Source organism: Homalodisca vitripennis, chromosome 4 (assembly GCF_021130785.1).
Source record: "Homalodisca vitripennis isolate AUS2020 chromosome 4, UT_GWSS_2.1, whole genome shotgun sequence".
NCBI classification, from domain to species: domain Eukaryota; kingdom Metazoa; phylum Arthropoda; class Insecta; order Hemiptera; family Cicadellidae; genus Homalodisca; species Homalodisca vitripennis.
In genome coordinates, this window is record NC_060210.1 from 84,915,126 (window position 1) to 84,937,355 (window position 22,230).

Below are 22,230 nucleotides of genomic sequence, written 5' to 3' on the forward strand. Positions count from 1 at the left end.
ACAAAAATCAGTACTCAGTTTTCAACTTTATTCGTATACTGTTTGGAAATTGCAATACTCCTGCATATGGTGTTGCATAAACTAAAGAATTAGTAAAAGAAACTTTTTTCAGCCTCTTCCCTTTTGCATAGCACATAACAACATAATTTATTTTCAAAATTAGATACCCTACTATAACTTAGAATTAAAAACACAAAGATTTGTATACACTTCTCGAACTCAGATTTTTAGTATTATGGTACCAGGTTAGGTATATATAATCTTCAACCTCTCAATTATATTTATAATTTTAAATACTTTACAAGTAAATAAGTAATATTAATTTGGAATGAACAATATAATCAACAAGAATAATATTTTAAAACAGTGAATTAACGTAGGAAGGAAAGAAACGGTCTACAACGGCTTCATCACAAGTCAATAAAGCGCCAAATTAAGTTTCCGCCAACGCGCAAATGTCACCCCCACCTCTCCACATCGTGACTTTAGCGGGCTTTGTCTGACTGGACGTCTTCTGCTAGTTTGTTTTGAACAAGGACTGTACGCGACCGCGATCCGCGACTCGAGTGCGTGTCTGTATGTATGTCTTCTTTCAATTTTCACGCCGACATCAGTGGTTAAATATTTTGTATAGTTGAAGACTGGTTTGTGGAAATTCACTTTATACATTGCTCTATTAGAAATATTTGTAAAAATACTCTTTGTGGTAACGAATTTATTGGAGAACTTTTCCTTAATCTTAAACTAGTCATAATATACTTTTGTTTTGGCCTTTGGAATACTATTTGGTTCTTTTGACGCATTACACAACATTAATTTTTAGGAAAAGGCAACTTTTAATGTGACTCCTTACTCCTTACTGTTTAATCGCCCTGATATAATGACTATGAATACTGTTGTTTAAATTTGATAGTGTTTATATTAGCAAATTTTCCAAAATTAAAAATTACTTTTCATAAAATTCCACCTAAATCGTTTAATAAAACAACCAGATGATAAAATAATATGAAATAACTATAGATTCAACGTGAGCGTTGAAATTGATGCGTCATTAATTTGCCTTAAAATTTAATTATGTAATAAAATTAAAGTCTTATACCCAATTAAATGCAGTTATTGGACAGAAACAATTCGGTTTAAAGCTCTTCAGCGTGTATTAACGTCACCTCGCGCATCTATTCCATTCAGGCATTATATGACAGAATTATAAAGAAAAACAACATTCGTAAACGGCGTAATAGTCGCTTTGGTGAAGTAGTCGTCTTCATAAACACCCCCAAATTTTAATTAACGGATAGATACAGTACATTGTTCAGGCATTTATTCTTAGCCAAAACAGTTGGGAACACCGTTACGCTGTATTAAAACAATATTTGTGCGTTTCCGTAGTTTGTAATACAAAGTGCCAGGTTCTTTTATTTTTATATTTTTATTGTTTGTAGATAACTTATTTGAATACGATATGGAAGGACACAAAAGGCCGTCAATATGTATTTTTCTCAAAGAAACCTAAACAAGATTTGACGGTAAAAATTATGGATTCGAACATTAATTTTTGGTTTGCCGATGCATATAAGCATGGCAAAGGCAGAATTTTGTTGTGGCTCTTAACGTGACTATTAAAGCGGTCCACAAATAGCTTAATTACATTTGAGGCAGGGTTGCCATAATATCTCTGCTGACCACCAGCTGATCCCTGATGTTGAGACGGTCAGTAATCATTCCTACACTTAAAACTGGCAACGGTGTTGGGCGCGGGGTGTAGTGGGGGGAAGAAACTACCACCATCGGACTATTTTGGTGTGGGCTGCTCTAATAAAAAGTCCCTTTGATAATTGCGCTTTTACCTCCCAAAATCTCAGCATCAATATGTTACCAGTCATATTAACTCTATTTTCACAATGAAACATTTTCTGATAAAATTCCAAAGAAAAGTTATGGTTTGAAACAAGCTCATTCGAGCATTCAAAATCTAGTCACAAGACCAACTGTTATCTACAAAATATGCTTCTAAAATAATCCTATATACGGTTCAGTGAAAAGATGGTTTGTTAGGTTCTCAAATTACCACTTCAGCATTCGTCTTGCTGTGGTACGACACACGTTAAATGCCATAAAGATTGTGGGAACAATGCATTGCTTATCAGAAACAATCGTTTCTCAAACGTAATTTACCTGCAGATGTGTTTGGAAAGCTTTATCGAGCGTCTCCTACGAGTGTCTACTATTATGTTCCGATACAGGTATAACGTGTGTTTACGTTTCTCTCCCGGTTATTTTCTGCCGAAGTGGTAGAGGAGAGTATTTCAGCGCGTGAGTCACGGCTATCTGGGCGGCACTGGCGCGGCCGAGATTGCCGTGTTTACGTCAGATGGAAGGTTGTAGATGGAGATATGTCAAGGTCATATCGCGTTGTTGTGGTCAGTTTGTGTGTTTGTGTTGCGAATTATATAGATAAAGTCCTTGGGACTAAGGCTTCCTTGCCGCACAATTCACAGGTTCGCCTTTATTAATCGTTCTTTAAATTGCACAATTGTTCGTCTGACATTTCAACGGCGGGGAGTTGTTTCCGTCATATCTTTGTTTTTAGAAACAAATTTACCACAGTATTTATGCTCTTTTTCGTCGATGTTCTGGGTCCAAGTACGGTATTTATTGCGCACTGCGAGACAGAAGAGCTTGCCAATCAGCTGATCGCTGAAGCGGTGGAGGTTGTTACCTCGGGAAGTCGACTAACTAGCGTAGTAACGTCATGCCTGTAGTGTTTGTAACCCATCTCCTTAATTACACTTCCTTCCTGTTGCTAACAACGAATAAATCAATATTAATTATCAAACCAGTGAAGGTTTCTCATCATGGTGTAGTTACATTTCGCAGGAAATAAATATTGCGTATGCTGTAGCAATTCAAAGCGCTATATTGGCGGTGGTTTAGTTCACAATTAATATTACGTTGTTGTGGTTTTATTATTATTTACTGCCGGATGGACTTCTAGCTGTTTAAATAGAATACGCAATTATTCGTAAATAAAACAAATCAAACACATTAAATAATTCCTTGCTTCGTAAATAATATTGTTTTTCTTAACAAACACATTCTTTAAGTTTGGATCACCCGTGATGCAGATACTAGATAATTGTAGGCACAAATCTTGCAAGTCTTCTTAAATTGTGTAAGTTAACATACACAACTTTCAACGTCAATGCACATAGTCCATGTTTATGTTGGTTACAAAATCTATTAGTAATTCATTTACCGTTGTAATTCCCCATTGTCTAGGTCACATGCAATAACTAAAATGTGCACTTGATGGACAAATGTCCTGGACAAAAACATCCCTTCTTACTATAAAAACGTGTTTAAAAAATATTTTCCGTGCAGTTCTACTTCTCCTGGTTCGATTTAATCGCTTAAAAAAGAAATAGTTCTGAATTTCAATTCCAAATTGATAAACTTATTTCATAACTTGATTCATAGAAACTTAAATGCGAAGCTCAACAACTGTGAACTAATCCATTACTTGCGTTATAAATCAATGAGTAACGTGTTCTTAAGGATATAAAGTAAAGGAAGACTACCAATAATCTTAGTCTTTTGTAATATTTAAGAGTAATGCAATTTTATTTAAAGCATTGTAGTTTGTTATATTTATAATAATAACGTAAGCTTCAAAAGTAATACTCACCAGTGCGATAGTCGGAGTTGAGATATATTGTTCCATATTTTAAGGAAAAGTTCCACTGGGGAAGTTTTATTAATATAAATTATGCAATTTTTATTCAGAACTTATAAAGGCTGTCAATGGCTTGAAAGACAGCGAATTGCATAATTTATATACTTCGTATATAAAATGTATTGACTGCTTTTAAATGATTAAACCTACTCAGTAGATCAATGTCGATAATTTTTAACGTTTCCAGCCCAGGTGGTTACGTATTCTAGTCATTTATTTATGCCCACTTGTTAATAGTAGGAGCATATTATGTTACCCGCACATAGTGTAAGTATTGTTAAACCAGCACTTCTTCTTTATATAAAACTTGTTGGACTGAAGCGTGGGATTTCTCCCCTCAAGATTGTTGGTAATCGAAGACTATATCAAATCAATTAAAGGAAAACATTAACGTAAATGTTTGTCATGAATTAAGAATATGTAAGTTTTACAACGTGATTATATTTGTAACACTAAAAAGTAACATATTTAACCTAGGGTTATATAACTAATTTGTTGAAAAGTGTTTTCAAGACTCGGTTTTTTTTACTTTGACACGTTTATTCTATAAATATGTAACTGTCATTATATAAATAAGTTATATTATAAAACGGTAAATGAGTAACAATAACCTTATGTATTGTAACCCCCTGTTATATACTTGTAATTTTTCTAAACTAAATATAACATATTAACTACTGAATGTAGAGTTTTGAATTTTTTACCGAACGTGGTTTAGTATAGCGTATGGTATAAAAACTATGAAATATATTTTTAAAATCAATAAAAATGATTTATGCAGCAGAATTACTAAAAACTATTTTCGTAAAATGCATAAAACTTATATTGTTAAATGTAAGAACGTGTTAGGAACTTTATTAAACATTTAAGTTCAAAATATGGTAAAACAGCGTTTACCGTTTTTTTATGTATATATGGACCTAAAACAATCAGAATTGACATTAAGTGGTAGAAAAACTTCACTTCATGTAAAATAATGGGTGTAGCTTGTTGAAAATCCAGTCTGCAGCAGGGAAGTTCAAAATATTTCCTAAATTGGTGAACGCCACTACTGACGGTTTGCACACGGAGGACTAACGATGGTAGTGACGGTATGTGCGGAGTGAGTGAGAGTGACACTTATGTGACACCGTTGTTACCGTACTGCGCGCCGGCCTACTGGTAGTCAGCCTACTTGCCCATCTACCCTACCTGTCGCGCAGGCAGGTGACATGAGCGACTCCCGCTCAGTTCAACTACTGGTGCCCTCCAGGTCTGTCAGTCTCCCGGCTTTCCTGTACGGCCCGAAACCTTACAGTAAGTCACCTAACCTGCACATACTAGTGTGTACCATCAGCATTGTAGAATGTTGCATGTTCAAATCGTATGTGTAAATTTAAACTTGTAAGAGTTGTGTATTGTACAGTATGCAGTGCTGTGTGTATTGAGGAGTATGGCTGTTCCATTATTGCGCATCTAATTATTGTTAGAACAGTCAAGAAGAATAACACGTTGAGCTGCTCTCGAAGAAATTCGTGAGATCTTAAATATCTCAGTAATTGTAGAATTCTGAAAACGGCCATCTTCAGGATTTCTTACTTGTACATTTTAGTGCTGTACTTAATAATATGTTTGATGTGAAAAATTTATTGATATGCAGAATAAAAGAATATTGTACCATATTCACGATCGTGACTGCAGCAAATTCCTGTCAAAACCCCAGTTTTGATTTGCGGTCATCTCTTTAGACAGAAAACAATTCAGGCGGGGAAAGAAGGTACAGTATCCTCGTATTTCCTGAATTATCTTCTTAACGGGTCTTTTCAATAGGGGCCCTTTGTTACGTTTATGCGGGCTCGTTCAGAGAACTGCATAACATTTCCGGTGGAAAATTATTGCGGTCTTGGCTGTATAGAAAAATAAACAAATATGTTGCGTTTTATTAAAAATTATGTGTCGATTATAATACGTGGGAAAAGTCACACGCCAAGAAACGTGGACGTGTGCCTTGCAACTTTCTTGGACATTGATAGTCTCTGACGTAACCAATGGGTAGGAGGTGATAAAGGGAATAGAAACCCACAAGCCCTACAATTTGCAACTATAGTAAGTATAGTTTCCCTCAAGATGAAGTCTCCTCTCATGAAGTGGCTGTCACAACGACCCTTCTACTCTGTAAATGAGTTCATCTCTTGGAGAGACTGGGATATTTTGTGTGACTCATAACTAAACTATCTATCTTTTTGTATAACGCCAATTCAACTTGTTTGAATAACTTATGAATTAGTAAAATGTTTTATTTTGAATTAGGCATATCTAGTTTATTTAAATTTAGATTTAGTCAACATTCATTCCATACCCCCAAGTGCTCTTCAATCAGAATCACCCCCTCCCCCCAAGCCAAGTCTTTGACACGCCACTGCTGTGATTTCCAATCACTTTCTAATTCGAATGTGGAGTGCGATTCCTAGTAACCGTTATGTGTGATTGTTAAACCATTAATATTCTTGGATATCGTTTGGATTATTGTATTTCCTTCATGTGCCTCCTTGTTCTTAAATTCTTCGAGCATCGAGCCCGATTTCGACTTGTTGTTTTAATCGTCTCAGAGATTCATTGTACGATAAGATCGGGCCATACTTGGGTTGTACGATCTTGTTTTGTCTGGTAATTATATTTTTCATCGTACTGAAGATAAGAATATGGCATTTTTACAGTGTGTATATTGGTGTTAGGGAAATGATTTTTTTTAATGAATGTGACTAAAACCCACATTTCAATTATTATTGTTAATTTTACAGGAGGACATTACATTATTAAGTATAAAAACGTGTCATTTTCCTCAGTCATATTTCATACGCACACTACAAAATAAGACTCAAGCCTTAGTAACAGCCGTTACTATGACTTTCTAATATGAAATTAAATAGTTTTTTGCAATACAATATTCAAGAGCTAACTGCCGATCTTGTAAATATGACGGTAGTGATCCTTTGGTTTAAGCTGCATTTGATGTGATTGTATGTGAACTTCACTGTTTTACACATATTAAAAAACCTCATTTTGTCTGATTATTTAGTACTTTGGAATTGTAGAAATTACGAAATTTAAAATTGAATGTAAGATCTTATTATATATTTACGCGATTTTGTTAACTCGTTGAGTCATGATCATTAATTAGCCAAAAGTTTGTTCTCGACTTCAGCGGTAAAACCCCTTGTGTACTGCTCTCTTAACACAATACTATGTTTATTACGAAACCCGCAATGTTCTATTAACTATAAATTAAGTATTACCAATTATAATTGTACCAATATTACTTGTAACACAATTCAATACTTTCCTTCCAGGTTTTTAAAGAAAGTTGAAAAAAAACCTAATCAGTTTAAGAGTTCAAATTATATACGCCAATGGCATACAGGTACACATTTTAAAATCCTCTGCTTTGTAATTCCTGATGGGAAGGTCTATCTGTGTGTGCTTTGTATAGTTTAACTTTTAATGTGGAAGTTCAACTTTCCCTCAGAGAAGGAAAGTGGATAATACAAATAATCTACACACGTAATATTGGCCTTATTTGTAATGATTAATTGAAAACGCCGATATTCAGCCGGTACAGTACAGATACGTCGCCTGGTTGGAAGCAGGCCGTAGTCCGGTGGTCATTATGGTCATTAGTATCGCGTTTCGCCTTCGCCCAAACACGACAGGCCCAACACAACAACACAGCCCAACACAACACAGCCCAGTCACGGAGTTCTGTCGCGGCGAAATTCTGATTGACTCAGTTCTGTTGAAAGCGTGAGAGCGAAGAAAGTCGTGTTCGCGTGAGACGGCTACCGACATGAGTCGATTCATTCATTACACTCTATGTTACTGGTGGGAGGGGGAGGGGGTCATGGCCACGGCCTGCCTGCCCTTCAATCATCCGTCGACCGTCGAGAGGTCGGAGTTAATTACGAGCTGAATCACACGCCGCAAGTCTAGTACCGTTTAGCCCATTAAATAAAAAACCTCGGTCAGACGTCTCTAGCCAGCGCCTTCTCTTTCAGGGGCGAGTCAAGACTATCAATTCCTGGGAGCATAAGTGGTAAATTGAATTTACCCCCCCCCCCCCCCGAAAGAGTACCTCATCAATACGAATCTTGATATCTCAATAATAAATAATAAGTCTATAGTAACTTGTATACATTGCTTTCTTCTAGATGAAAGGTTAGTAACTCTTATGTTAAGTCAAAGTTTCAGAACATTTACGTCACCTGATTGTGGCCTGCACGATTAGTTCCGGTCATTTTAATTAACCAATTAGTACGAAATTAATATATTTTATAGTAACCCGAAGGTTTGTTAGTATTATGAGCACCCTTTGGGAAATATCTTTTGTCTTTAATCGGTTAAAGATAATAATTTGTTAATGAATAGAAAAAGTTTAACAAGTTTTCTATTATTGGTCATACTGTCAATTCAGCGTGGATTCACATGTAAGTTTACATGGAAATGATGATTGTATAGTGAATCAGGATATCTCTATGAGTCACATAAAGTCGACCATCGTCTGCTCTTTGAGTATGGCAGTTTTAGCCCAGCGGCAAATTAAAACACATCATTTTTCAAGGGATCCTAAGTATTTAGATGTCATCTGGTCTCAAAACAGGATAATATTTTGTGAGTACTCAGGTATCTGGCTAAGTTTATTGGCCAAATCGACATACATCGGCTATGTTTATATGGCCATGTTTATGACAAGCAGTAAAATAAACAATGATGTGCTCTGCTGGTGGCAGCCGAAAAATCAGCAATCCGAACTAAGATCCTTGCAGCACTCCGAATACCCGACACTCACGTTATAACTTAAATTAGTCCACGTCTAATTACTTATGCTCCGTCCCATTTTTACTTAACAGTATTCATTGTAATGTCGGTTTGTTGTATTTAATTTGTCACACTCCAATACGAACAAATAGTTCAACTGCTTGGACAATATTTACTCTGCTGGAAAGATTTCCTTAACGAGGTTTTCACTAATTTCTATAAGCAAAGCCAGAAATTTTTTTATCCTCTACAAAGCAAATAGGTATAGCAAAAGATTTCATAAATAGTTTACGATAGGAGAAAACGAACGGATTCTTTGTTAGGCTACGAATTGTGACGGAAGCAATGTTTACGTCACTACTACCAATTTTTAAAGACCGCGCTAAGTGAAGTTAATTGATCAGCAGACAATGTTAAAACTCGTGTATCAATAACAAACTACAGTCGAGCGCACATATGAACGTCTACGTTAACGTAATGTTTGTACTCATAGTCAACCTAAATTAATCATTTACAGATCAGTGCTTGTACTGGTTTTAATTATAATTTTAATATAATTATAAACAATAGAAATACTTTCACTTAGGTGTTTATTAGTTATTATTATCGATTTAAAGACTCTGCTAGTAGTAAACTGAAGTTGTTGCCAAATATTTGTTGTCACTGCGATGTGCCTGTAACGGGTAACGTAACCTAATACGATAAGCGATAACGCCATTTCGTTAATCTTGTTCCCGGGATTTGCTGCATACCGCTGGGTCAGCTGTTCGTTTAACATTCGTTGCATCGATGTATGACATGGTTTTATGTTTACAATATCCTAGTATTGTATTGGTAGGTATGCAGTAAAATATAATTTAAGGTGTTGTAATCAATTTTTTATTGGATAAATATTATTTTTAGAAACTTTATAACTAGGAACTTATAATATTATAATAAAATGTTGTCTTCAATATTTTTATTAACAAAGTCCTAAGCATGACATAAAACTAATTTTATAATACTTCCATTGTCAAACAAAATCTATGTTTAAACAGATAATTTTTTGTATTAAAGAAAAAACTAAAAGAGTAGAGACAGTCAGGAACATTAAAAAAGAATGATTAAAAAAGAAGAATGGATTTTGGGGATTTTTAAGTAAGTTTTAGAAATTTAACAGAGGGGACTATTTTTCAAAAGGATAAATTAAAGAGACTGAAGAGTCCCTCTACAAACTCTACAAAAAGTGTTAGAATCACATAATATATTATGATACCATTAAACCTTTAAATACAACCACAGGAGACTGTTGAATTTATTGTAGGTTTTAAGAGGTTTTTCTTCTGATTAAAAACAATCGTAATTAATAATTTTAAGCCCAATACCCATCTGGTTTAGTTGTTAAAATTACTTTAAAATGTTCATATGTTGTGGTATGGAGAAAAATTGTATAATTACTTTTTACCGAATTGATTTTATTGTGGAATCACTTGTACTTCATAGTGAACTGTGTTGAGTGAGCAAGGCCCACTTTTATGGTAGCTGAGTGTACTCTTGGTCAGGAACTAAGATAACATCAGATGCCGCCCTCTGTGAAACTTTACTACCTGTTTCTATGTATGGGCTATTGTCTTATTGTCACTGCCTGCAGTGCTGGCAAATAACATAATACACACAGTTTTCACCTGTACCATTAATTATTTATAAAATATTAATAACACAGTTGAACAAAGTTAAATTAATAATATTTTATACAATTCTAAACAAAACTACAAGCAATTTTAATCTCTTAACAATTTGATTTTACACCTTGCTCTCTTGAATGTGCTTTAGATAATTTAAAAGTAAGATATGGTTTTATCGAAATATAACTGTGATAAATCGTTGGATTTTCAAATATTTAGCTCAAATGAATTTTTAATTTATGGTATATGTTGTTAGTTTAATCTGGGAAGGCTAGGATATTGATGTCTATAAAAGACACAAAGTAAAGTGAAAAACTGTAAAGTAGGGTGATTAATTGTTGTGGGTAAACATTGTTTTGTGACAGTACAACCATATTTTTTATAACTTAAAACTCTTAAATATATAACAGACATTAGTAACGGTATTTGTATTATAATAGACATTTTATCTATGAGCAAAACATATTTCAACTTGAATCTAACCTCTTAAATTATGATATTTCAATTCCAATCCTCCTGAACCACCTAGTAATTTACCTTGTTTGAACTATTTCACCAGTTTAAGTGAAGATTTACTCATTCTGGTTTTTCTTGAATTTAATTGAGGAATTTCTCATAAGAAGTGAATTGATTGTCAGCCATGCTACTTTTGGTGAATGTCAAAATGAAAGGTTATCAAAAGGGTAAAAATATGAAATGATAACTTTTTCTCAGATCATATTTTCCTTAACTTTACTTACAAGTGTGTAAAGCAGTTCCCAGAAACATACATAAATAATGTAAAATCAGTGTCAGAAAACTGTATACAGCCCGACTATTTGGCTGGAATTGGTGAATTTCAGTCTCTTTTTCTAGAGGTCTGGCAGCGATATAACTATTATTTATATGTCTAACAATTGGTTTTTATTGTGTCAAAGTAAGAAAATATAATCTGAGAAACAATTATCATTTTATATTTTGATACTCAATAGGTTTTGATAATCATCTATTTTGACATAGCGATCAGTTTATTTTTTATGAGAAATTCCTCTATCAATTTCAAGAAAATGCAGATTGGTTATTGGCTCATAGGTTATAATCAAGTCATTAGAAAATAGTTTTAATATCAAACTGTAAGCAGACTTTTTTATACTATCAATATATAAATATTATTAACTTAATATGTCGATCTACAATATTAAATTATTTATCTAAGAATGGTTTCTTAATAGCTAGTGTAGAGTTTAAAGAACAGAATGTCTAAGAACTTGTTGATCTTTTCACTTTTAGATTACACTAGTTAGAAGGAATATACTATTACAAAACCTCTTCCTGGATTCAAAATTGTCATTTTAGCATAAGTCAGATGTTTGTCTCAAGTTCATCAGATTCATTTACCTTATTATAAATGGTGAGTGCCATTTCATTTGTAGAGTAGGATGAAATTGATTAGGTTCATCACTGAAGCCAACTGTGATGTCACTGGCTGGTAAAGTGAGTAGCAGATGTCCAGTCTCATTATCACAGACCAGAGAGGCTGTGTAATTAACTTCATCTGATGACTTGGTATGTGGACAACTATTCTGTGAATTGTAACACTGAACTTTACTTTACAAACTTACATTTCTGTACCACATGACCATTAAATGTTTGATTTCTTGAATATAATTTGGAAACACAGTTCCCCTTTAAAAATCAAAGGAGTAATTAAACCTCACAGAAATAATGTATTGATATCATTTGGTAAAGATTGAAGTGTTTTTGAAAAAAGTGAAACTTAGAGTTTGGCATTGGTTTGGAAACAGAATTTTCTTTCAAATCTTAAAGTATAAAATACAAAAAATGTCAACAACTCTTATGATTTTAACATTGATTATCATTATAATCATATCTATTGTTAAATAATTAATTTTGTACAAACATATATACATGAACTCAAGAATGTTCATTGAAATTTGATGCTTTATTGTTTTTTTTTTTACTATTTGCTATATAATGTACTAAATTAAAATAATAAAATACAGATACAGTAGAGTCCCGTTAATCCGACCTAATTGGGACCGAGCCCTATTCGGATTATGTGATTGTTCGGATTAGCCAGAATTACAGAAAAATACGGTTTTAAACTTGAGAATGGGTCTATTTTGTTATAGAATTATCAACATTGTTTATTAAAACATGATTTCTGACTGTTGCATTGTATTTCTTGACAAATAAACGTGTTTGCGAATACTAAGCACATTTACCGTATTTAGTGTGAGAGTTCTATTGTTAAGCAATGTGAGCGTACTGGATATTGTACAGGTCCACGCGTTTAATAGTTGTACGAAACTACGCGTTATCCAATAGACTCTCTTTAATGCGACAGAAGACAATAACTGAATTTATATCTTTTAACAATTAATATTGTACTCAATAATAATATCAGTACTGTACGTCCAATTTTTGTTTGATTTTACTTCTTAATACAGTAATTTAACTCATACTTAACCTATAAGTTTCAATTTGGTACTGTATTTAACTTCATTATTTATGTACTGTACCGTACACAATTTGTCTTAATAAAATACTGTATGTCTATTTAATTAAAGTTTTCTTTGTTTATGTACGAAATGATGCACCCATTTTCATTTATTATGTAATTAGTTCCTATAACTGTTCATTATCGTTATAAATAATTCCTCCTGGACCTGTTCGGATTAACCGACGTTCGGATTTACACGTGTTCGGATTAGCGGGACTCCACTGTAATCGAATATTGCAACATATTTCAAGAAATACTAAACCCATTATTGCAGCTTACATTGGTATAATTGTGAATTCATAAATGTAATCATTTAAACTATTAGTATTATATGTGTTATATTAAAATATCTGGGTACAAAGTTCTCACTATAATTAATAGGGCACATCATTAATATTTTTAAAAGGCTTTTGAAACTATTAATTATTGTTATTTTATTTCTGCAGAAAGTAACATCCTAATAAGGCATTCTATTTTGAAAAATTACAACATTGTAACAAACTGTTAGATTTTGTTATTAAAAATACCGAAAAATAATAAACAAAGAAAAAAAAATATAGTGTAGGATATTTTTTGTTTATTTTAACTTATTTAATCATATGCCAAAATAATTTTTCTATTTTTATAATACCCTGTATATAATATTTATTTGCAATGAATTCAAAACAAAAAATAAACCAATTCTACATATATGATTATGTTTATCAATCCAGTCCCAAGCCTAATAATATTATAAATGCGTAAGTGCCTTTGTTTATTTGTTTTGCTTTTACGCATAAACTATTCAACCAATTGTACTGAAATTTTACATGGCATTCTTACGATCCATGGTTAGAATACTGGCCTACTCTTATTTTGAAAATCTCACTGGACTTTAAAGTAGAAAATAATCCCATCTTGGTCTTAAGAGCTGTGAAATATTAATTGAAAGATCCTGTCAAATGTAATAAACTATTCCGTGTAAACATTGTTTTGTGACAGGACAACCATATGTTTTATTAATTTTATCACCATTTTCAATTTATTTATATTTACAATGTGTAAATTCTTTAAGGAAAAACTATTAGTTTTCACACAATTTTTAGATCTTAACGATTATGTAAGTACTCATCTACCTTAGAAAATGTCCTAAAATCAAACATAAGATGGTTAAAATTTGACTCAGAAAACTCCCTTGCAAGCAGTCGAGAAGAACAATGCTAAATGAAAGTTCGCTGGACTGTGGTTTTGAAATAATGTACCAATTCCAGCTCTCTAAATGTTCTAAAATACTAAAATATGTTTCAGTTTATGTAGGACCAAATATGTACATAGTGGACTATTAATATACTTTGAGCTGCACATTTTTAGCATTTAGTTTTAAATATACAAGTCAAAGTTGCTATCTAACTTGTACTGTAAATTTAGACTGTTATAAAACTATCTTACATGTCTTTTGACAGAAGTAGGATTCTCTGATCTGTGATATATTTTCTTGATCTGGAAACAAGGCAAAATAAACCATGGAAAAAATACTAAAAACAAAATAAATTACAATGGTCATATACTTTTTGGTGTACTTTCTTGATCATGGTAACAATGCAAACTCAATATTGGCATCGGAAATATATTTAACTCAAACCAGCAGTACTCATACACGCGTTAAGCTTACGAAATTGTGTGGGAAGCCGCGGATAACAGCTAGTTTTATTCATAAAGACAACAAATAAACATTTAATTTAAATATATTAAATGACATATTTTGTTTTTTTTTTCAATTTTGCTTAAATTTGTGTGCTTAAAGCACTAATGACGTTTGACTAATAGGTAGATAGGCTGCTCCAGTGAATATTTATACTAAAAATATATAATTTCAGTTAAAATCTATGTTTTATTGAACAGTTACTACAATTGTTGGAGTCTAATCCTCTGAGTCTTGGAGATGGTCACAGACGGTCAGACAGAGATTTGCATCTCCAAACCGGTTCCTTTGTTGTTCACCTCCCAGTCGTAAATACAACCATTTGGTCCATCGTTAAATTTCAATAAATTGCCTCCTTTTTTGCACTGATTGGTTTTGATATTTATTTATTATGCAAAACAACAATTAAATAAACGGAAGACATCCACCTGGGTGACAGTCTTTGTCACAGAGTGGTATTAAATTTGTATTGAACTATAGATTTGGAAATGGTTAATTTAATATTAATGAAAACAACTCCTTAGTCTGAAAAATGGAGTTTCAGTTCAAAAATTAAAGTAGATAATCGTAGTTTTTTTGTAATTATATTTTTTTATCATTAGAAAGAGAAACATTTACTTCAATAACCACCAGTTTATATTCATGATGAATAGCAGTAAATATTTACTTAGTTCTCACAACATAATTTACTGAATTTAAAGTAAACTCAATACATTTTGGGATGAAACAATAATTTTCACTATATTGAGTGAATACTTTGAGACTTATTTCATTACTTTTAAAAGTGATGATAAATATGGAACAGGAAAACTAGAGTGTTTACTTTTACCATAAACAAGATTAAGTAAACTCATGCTAATCAACTAATGAGCGAGGGGGTTAAATTAAAATAGACACTAATATTATAATTTTGAGCTCATGCGATTCTAAAGGCATCCAATTGTAATAAAATATATAATTATTATAATAATTAAATTCAAACTATTTCAGAAAGTGTATTTTTAACCACTGAATAGCCAAAATATAAGAAGCAAACTATAGTGCGTATTAACTTGAAGAAGACCAAGTATAGATTTTTTATTTGATTAGATAACTGATAATCCTTTGAAACTCAGATATTGTTTATTAATTGGTAAAATAACATAAAATAAAATGATATAGCTTTTGATCAACAATAAAAATCAGCACACCACAATAAATTGATAAACACATTCTTACCCCAATTTTGCAACTGTTGATAGTAATGAATTTATATTCATTTTATTAAACTGTGTTGTAAACTATTACCTTAAAAATTTTTGAATTTCCATACCTGTTGTAATGACTGTATATAATTGTGGGTTACAGAATCACCTCATCGCTATGTGGAATCGGAGGTGACAATCCACTACCGCAGCCCTGTACGAAGCGAGGAGAAGGAAGCGTGGTCGGAGGAGGAGCTCCAGCGAAGGCAGGCGGAGGCCATGAGAAGGATATATCAGGAAGAGCGACGGCGCAAGTACCTGCAGGAGTTACAGGACATGTACAGTCGCCGGCACACCGACAATTTTACGTAAGTCGTCAACAGCTTGTCAAAATATTAAGATGGATTCAATTTTTCAGAAAATTGTTTGGAATTTTGTATATAATTTAGGAACTGTATATAAATTTCTGATATTTTTGTTTGCAGACCATCACAGAAGTCTCCGATTCCTTTGAATCGTTACGATGATTTTGTAGATGATTTGAGCCCAAGTAAACCTCGTGACCGTACGCCCGAGCCAAAACTGGTAGCCAGAGCACTTTACAACTTCATTGGCCAGACATCAAGGTAATTCATAATAAGTATTAACCCATTATTTTATTAAAATTAAAAATGTTATCTTTATATCAATATTTCATTAAATGTTCAATACACATCTGTATTGAAGTATAACGTTTACAGTGTTTGTGTTTCAAAATAAATCAGTTGAAGTTTTATGGAGATTTGATTAGGAAATTTAGTTTAAAACTATGATCCTTAATCACTGTTAAAATTAATTGCATTCACAGTTTTATAATGTTTGTAACTAATCTTTAAATATGCCAATTAAATGGCTTCCACCAGTAGGCCTATCTCTTAATTTTACAGAAATTGAAATATAGAAACACAGATAGAGAACTAAAAGCAATGTAAGATATGTCTATTATAGAGAGGTTTCTTCTGTGTTGCTTATCTCTCTCTGTGTATATAAGGCAAAGCTCTCACTTACTTACTCATCACTATTTTCCCAACTCTATAATACCAGAAAGTTGAAATGTGGCACATATATTTATTCCTCATGACTTAAATATAAAACTAAAGTATTTTCAGATCAAACCATATGGATTAAAACAGGTTTGCAACCCCTATAAGAAATATGTTTTATTTATCAACTTCTCGATGTCCTAGAAAGATCAAATTTTACACACATTTGTGTTACACCCTCATCAGACTTATAGCATTGGAAATAGAAATACCGGAAGTAGATTAAAATTGCTGTAAGTAGACACTTTTTAACCAAAGTAGAAATTTTGGTGTAACATATGTATATATTTTTTTGATCGAGGCAATAAGTAAAATGCTATTACTGCTCCAAAATAACTTCGATCTGAAGTAAATTTTGCTGGCTGAAATGGACGCATTTTGACTTATCAAAAAATGGAAGAGTTTTCAGACCTATGTATATATATTCTTGAACCGAGCAACAAATATACACAATACTATGGTACCAGGAATACTTAAGACTAGCAATAGATTAAAATGGCTGGAATTAGATGCTTTTAACCTTAAGTAGCCATCAAGCCGCTAATAGGGCACTCACTGGAAGAGAATTACAGATGATGAAAGTAGACACTTTTTTCTGAAGTAGAATTCTTAGATAAAGTATGTATATTTATTTTTGATCTTGGCAAGCTACTATGGCTTTTAAATATAACTGATTCGAAATGCTTCTCCAAGCAGTAAGCCTGACTAGTTGGAAGTGGCTATTTTGTTTAACTTTAGAACCTCTTAAAAATGAACACTCAAATTATTTGCACAATAAACATGTCTACTATCTGATTTAAAATTATTATAGGGTAATATTATAGTACATAATAAGTGCTCTTACTAAGATTACTTAGTATTTCTCCATTCTGGATCACTCTGGTAAAGACTTTGCAAAACCTTTTAAAATTGTCTGGTTATGTTTTGTGTAACCAGGAGATCTCCAAAGGATTAAACAAGGATAGAAGTTCAGAAACAAACCTCTGTATTGTAAATTTAACTCATTTTATTGGTTGAAAAGATTTAGAATCAGAAATTGGTCCATAGTTTAAATAAAGTGTATTTTTAGGAGAAATCTGTGACACCTTATGTATTAAAATTATACGATTTCTATTTGTGTAAAACTTTACAAACCAACCTCGTAAGTGTAACTACATCTATGCCTTCAAGTCAACATTGATGAGCCTTACAATACTAAACAGACAAATCATTTCTGAAACTTTGCAATCATGTTATTTCCCATTTTCAATAAATTCTATTCCAATAACTTATTAAATCAATAAGATTGAAATTTTATCAGAAATACAGCATGGCTATACAACAAGGCACAGGACTAACTACGGATTCATTACCCCTAAATTAAATCATATTCAGAACTTATTAACTCTTTTTATCTTGCTCAAATCATCTTTAGAAACTTGCCAGAGGAATTAAAAATGGAGAGTGAAAGTGTGGCTGTCTACAAACAGAGGGTGAGTCGATGGTTGTACCGCATTGGCTGGGAGGCTGCTGAGAGGCTGTTGCGTTCTCCTTATTTTTAATATAATTTTATTTTCTTTCAGTATAATTACTAGTAACATGTCAGATTCTGATGGATACTCCAAACTTGATAATCTAAATATTTTAAATAGTACAAAGTTATTATATACTTTAGAAGATATTTATATTAGTTAACATTTTTTAATTATAAACCTACAATGTATATTTAATTAAGTACCATGTGTAAGAAGTTTTCTTATTTTGTATTTTTAGATTATTATGTGCAACTGTTCTGTTGAACTCTCCCCGCTCACAGACCTACAGTCTTTGCGGGGATTATTCCTGTATTTTAATTTGTATTTCTAAAGTGTGCATTTGTTTAAGGAATAAATGTTGATTTGATTTGATTTGAATTAGTTGTAAAAAATGTATTAGCATTTTTAATGTATCCTGAAGAATTACAAGTCTGTAAACCCTATTACTTAGCTCTGTTGTATTACATTATTATATACGTTGTGCCTCTCCTTCAGAGAACTGACCTTCCGAAGAGGGGACATAATCTATGTTCGGCGACAGATAGACAAGAACTGGTACGAGGGAGAACACAATGCCATGATTGGTCTCTTCCCTTTCAACTATGTTGAGGTAAATATATTTTTTTCAAGGTATATTTTAAAAATTCATAAAATATATAGTTATGATATTTTCATAATCATATTGTATGCTGTTTTATTCACAACAAAATGCTTTTACATATTTTATCATAATTAAAATGTTTTTGTAACTGTTTAGGCTTAAGGATTTTTTGTTCAACAAAAATTCTAAGTTTATGACTTTGAAAAATAGTAAAACATTGTGTATTCAAATGGTATACTAATGAAACATAATAATAAGATCTTATGTTTCTATTCGCATAATCTCTGATAATAATCCATAAGTGAACTAACAGATTTCATATGACAGATTATTCCTTATGATGGCATTCGGACCATACCGAAGAGGCCGACAGAAGGTCAGGCAAGAGCAAAGTTCAACTTCCAGGCCCAAACACATCTGGAGCTGCCATTGGTGAAAGGTATTTTATTTTAGTACACTAATAAAGTAAAATAAATTGGCGGAGAATATTTCTATTGCGAATCCAACATGTCAAGGATATTCATTGAAATGCACACTTCTTAATAGCCAAGTCATTTTATCATTATAATGATTGAACAGTTAAAACCAATCTTTCTCATAAGAACAGTAAATTTCAAGTTTGTTGATTTTTCAAATATTTTTTAATTTTATTAAAATTGATTAATTATATTACTGGTATTTTCTAAACATTTCACCTATAAAAATGTCAGATTCCTCAATTAGCTAATAAAGTTATTATAGTCTATCAGAATTACCATAAAGTGTTTCTGTTATTATTAATATTTAGTATATGAATAAATATGTGAATTAATTTGAATTTTTTCCAATGAATAAATGTAAAATATGCACATTAATACAATCTAAAAAAAAAGAATAAAGAATATCATGCTTGGTAACAATTGTAAAGTTATAAAAAGTTACATAAAATGAGCTTTAAAAGTGACCTTATACTGTTGACCTTTACATTGTAGGAGAATTGGTTCTGCTGACCAGGAGGGTAGACAATAACTGGTTTGAGGGCAGAATTGGAACCAGGAAAGGCATCTTCCCAGTGTCTTACGTGGAAGTGCTGGTGGAGCCTGGAGAGAGAGCTTGTAAGTTACTCTTTGTTGTTGTTTCCAATTTTACCAATTTGTAAAATATATTTAAATAGTGTTAGGTTTGTTTTATTTTGTAAGTATTTCATTTTGCTTCATCTGAGGGGAAAAAATTTATCGTCTGGATTGATTCAGTCAAATCTGTCCGTGAACTGAGACCTTTACCATAGAGCTAAATACTGTCCATCCGAAGTACACTGACCATTTTTATTATTATGTTTGATGATCTCCACATAGATCTCTGGCACATTAATACTAGCAGAATTACACAGGAGAGATTTCAACCCTATAAGTAAATGAACAGATAGGAGAAAATGGTAAGGTGAAAATCAGTGTAATCATAATTTTAGTCAATAAAACATTTTACACAAATGGTCTAAAATAGGATGATATTTTGATAAATAATACCTATTATTTACACATTAAAGATTTTTGCCATTCTTTCCTGTGGGGATGTCTCATAAACATTTCAGGCATAAACCACATTTTAACATTTAATCTAAAGACATTGATTTTGGTTCAAACAACATCTTCACTTATTTTGATTTTTGATATTTGTTTGTAGACAGAGGTTAAAAATAAATCCTATTAAAATGATCCAGAACAGTAAAATATTGGTTCTAAATGCTCAGTTAACAAGATGAACTCTTAAAACCCTCTTGCACTTATTATTTTTGAAAGTTTTGTTATTATTTTATATATGGTCCACTAAGTCGTTTTCACTATACTTGTCCGTCATCATGCAAATGAAGTCTGTTTGTGCGTTGTATATTTCCATGGTACAATAAACACTAGAAATAAAATCATAACATACTCCAGGATGGGTGACATGCAACATCATGCAGTAGCTGTGCGAGTACCAGCGAACTCACCAAGGTACATGTTACAGAGGATCAAGAAAGTGCTGAAATCTAGTAGAAAACACCAGAACTACTTCCACGTCATGCGGTTGTCATAGAAATACTTCTTGCGAAATATTAAGGCACACAACAAAATAAAACAGAAACATTACAATGATGGGTAAATTATATCAGTAGCACACTTTTTATGCTTAAATATGTAATTAACTTATATTTTTTAAGTATTTTAAAAATTATTCTTGGATCTTAACTTGTGTTTTTCGTTATTCTTTGCAATATAATGCTTTCTTACTTCTCAGTTTTCCAAAAATTTAGAGATAAAAACTTAAAAATTGTATGTACAGTGGATCCTTGATAAGTCGGATTAATCGGGACCGCGGCCGATTCGGGTTAACGAAAATCCGGGTTAGCCGGAGAATTAGGTAAAAATTAATAAAATATGGTATACTTACAGATAAACTCCATTATAATTGTAATTAATTATTATTAATCCTTACAGTACATTTATAACTGTTCTTTTCTTGGTAAAAAACTCAGTCAGCTTTGGTTGTGCCAATGTCGTCTGCCGCTTGCGTGCTGTGTGATCCCGCAGTCTCTTCAACATGAGCAATTCAGCCGGCGATGTTTCTGCCTGCCGCTCGAAATAAAACATTAGTTCGTTTAGTTTGGTCACTGCATCTCCATGACTCATCACTGAATCTTCAATGTCCCCGTCTGCCTTCTCAGCATCTGATTCATTAGCATCAGGTAAAAACGATGCGATCACTTCCTCGTCAGTAAGTGGCTCATAGCCTCCGTTATTGTCTGCCCCTAACCACAGAGTAATGTCATTTTCATCGACTTCAGAGCAGCCATCAATATTTTGGAACATGTCCAAAAGTTCTTGGGGCTGGACATCGTCTGGAGAGTCATTTTCCATATTACAGTTCCCCACTGGTTGAATTATATTTTCAGGCAAGTCGCATACACCCTTCCACAGTGTTTTCCAAGATTTAATTAAGCTGATTCTAGTTACTTGTTCACAAGATTCTGCAATCATGTACATTACAGTTTTCACATTAAATGTTTTGAGAATCTCAACTACACCGTGTTCTCCTTCATTGTCAATGATTGTGCTTATCATCTGTCTTCTGTAAACCTTCTTGATTTTCTCGAGAACCCCCTGGTCCATGGGCTGTAATAGCGCTGTTACATTAGGCGGCAAAAACTTGATGGTAATGTCCCCACTGACCAGCACATCTGCAGACGGATGTGAAGGAGCATGATCAATTAGTAGGACAGCTTTAATTGGCAACCCACAATCTTTTAAATATTTAGTCACACCTGGCACAAAACAATAAAAAAACCAGTTTTTAAAAGTGTTGCTGTCCATCTTTGAGACTTGTAGACAACTGGTAGAGAATCCCGATTTACGTTTTTCAGTGCTCACAGATTTTTCGCTTTTCCTATTAAGAGTAGAGGAAATTTATGCTTCCCCGAAGCATTACTGCAGGCCATTATTGTCAATCGTTCTTTGCTTT

The 22,230-nt window shown here is 32.7% G+C and overlaps 1 protein-coding gene across 1 annotated transcript in view; it reads left to right on the top strand.

Moving 5' to 3' along the window:
* The window catches only part of LOC124359669, a 162,323-nt gene that overhangs the window by 127,615 nt on the left and 12,478 nt on the right, over positions 1-22,230 (top strand). Inside the window, 5 exon segments of the mRNA XM_046812607.1 lie at positions 15,720-15,924; positions 16,042-16,182; positions 18,648-18,762; positions 19,081-19,192; positions 19,725-19,847. Of these exon segments, the coding sequence (XP_046668563.1) occupies positions 15,720-15,924; positions 16,042-16,182; positions 18,648-18,762; positions 19,081-19,192; positions 19,725-19,847 (696 nt within the window).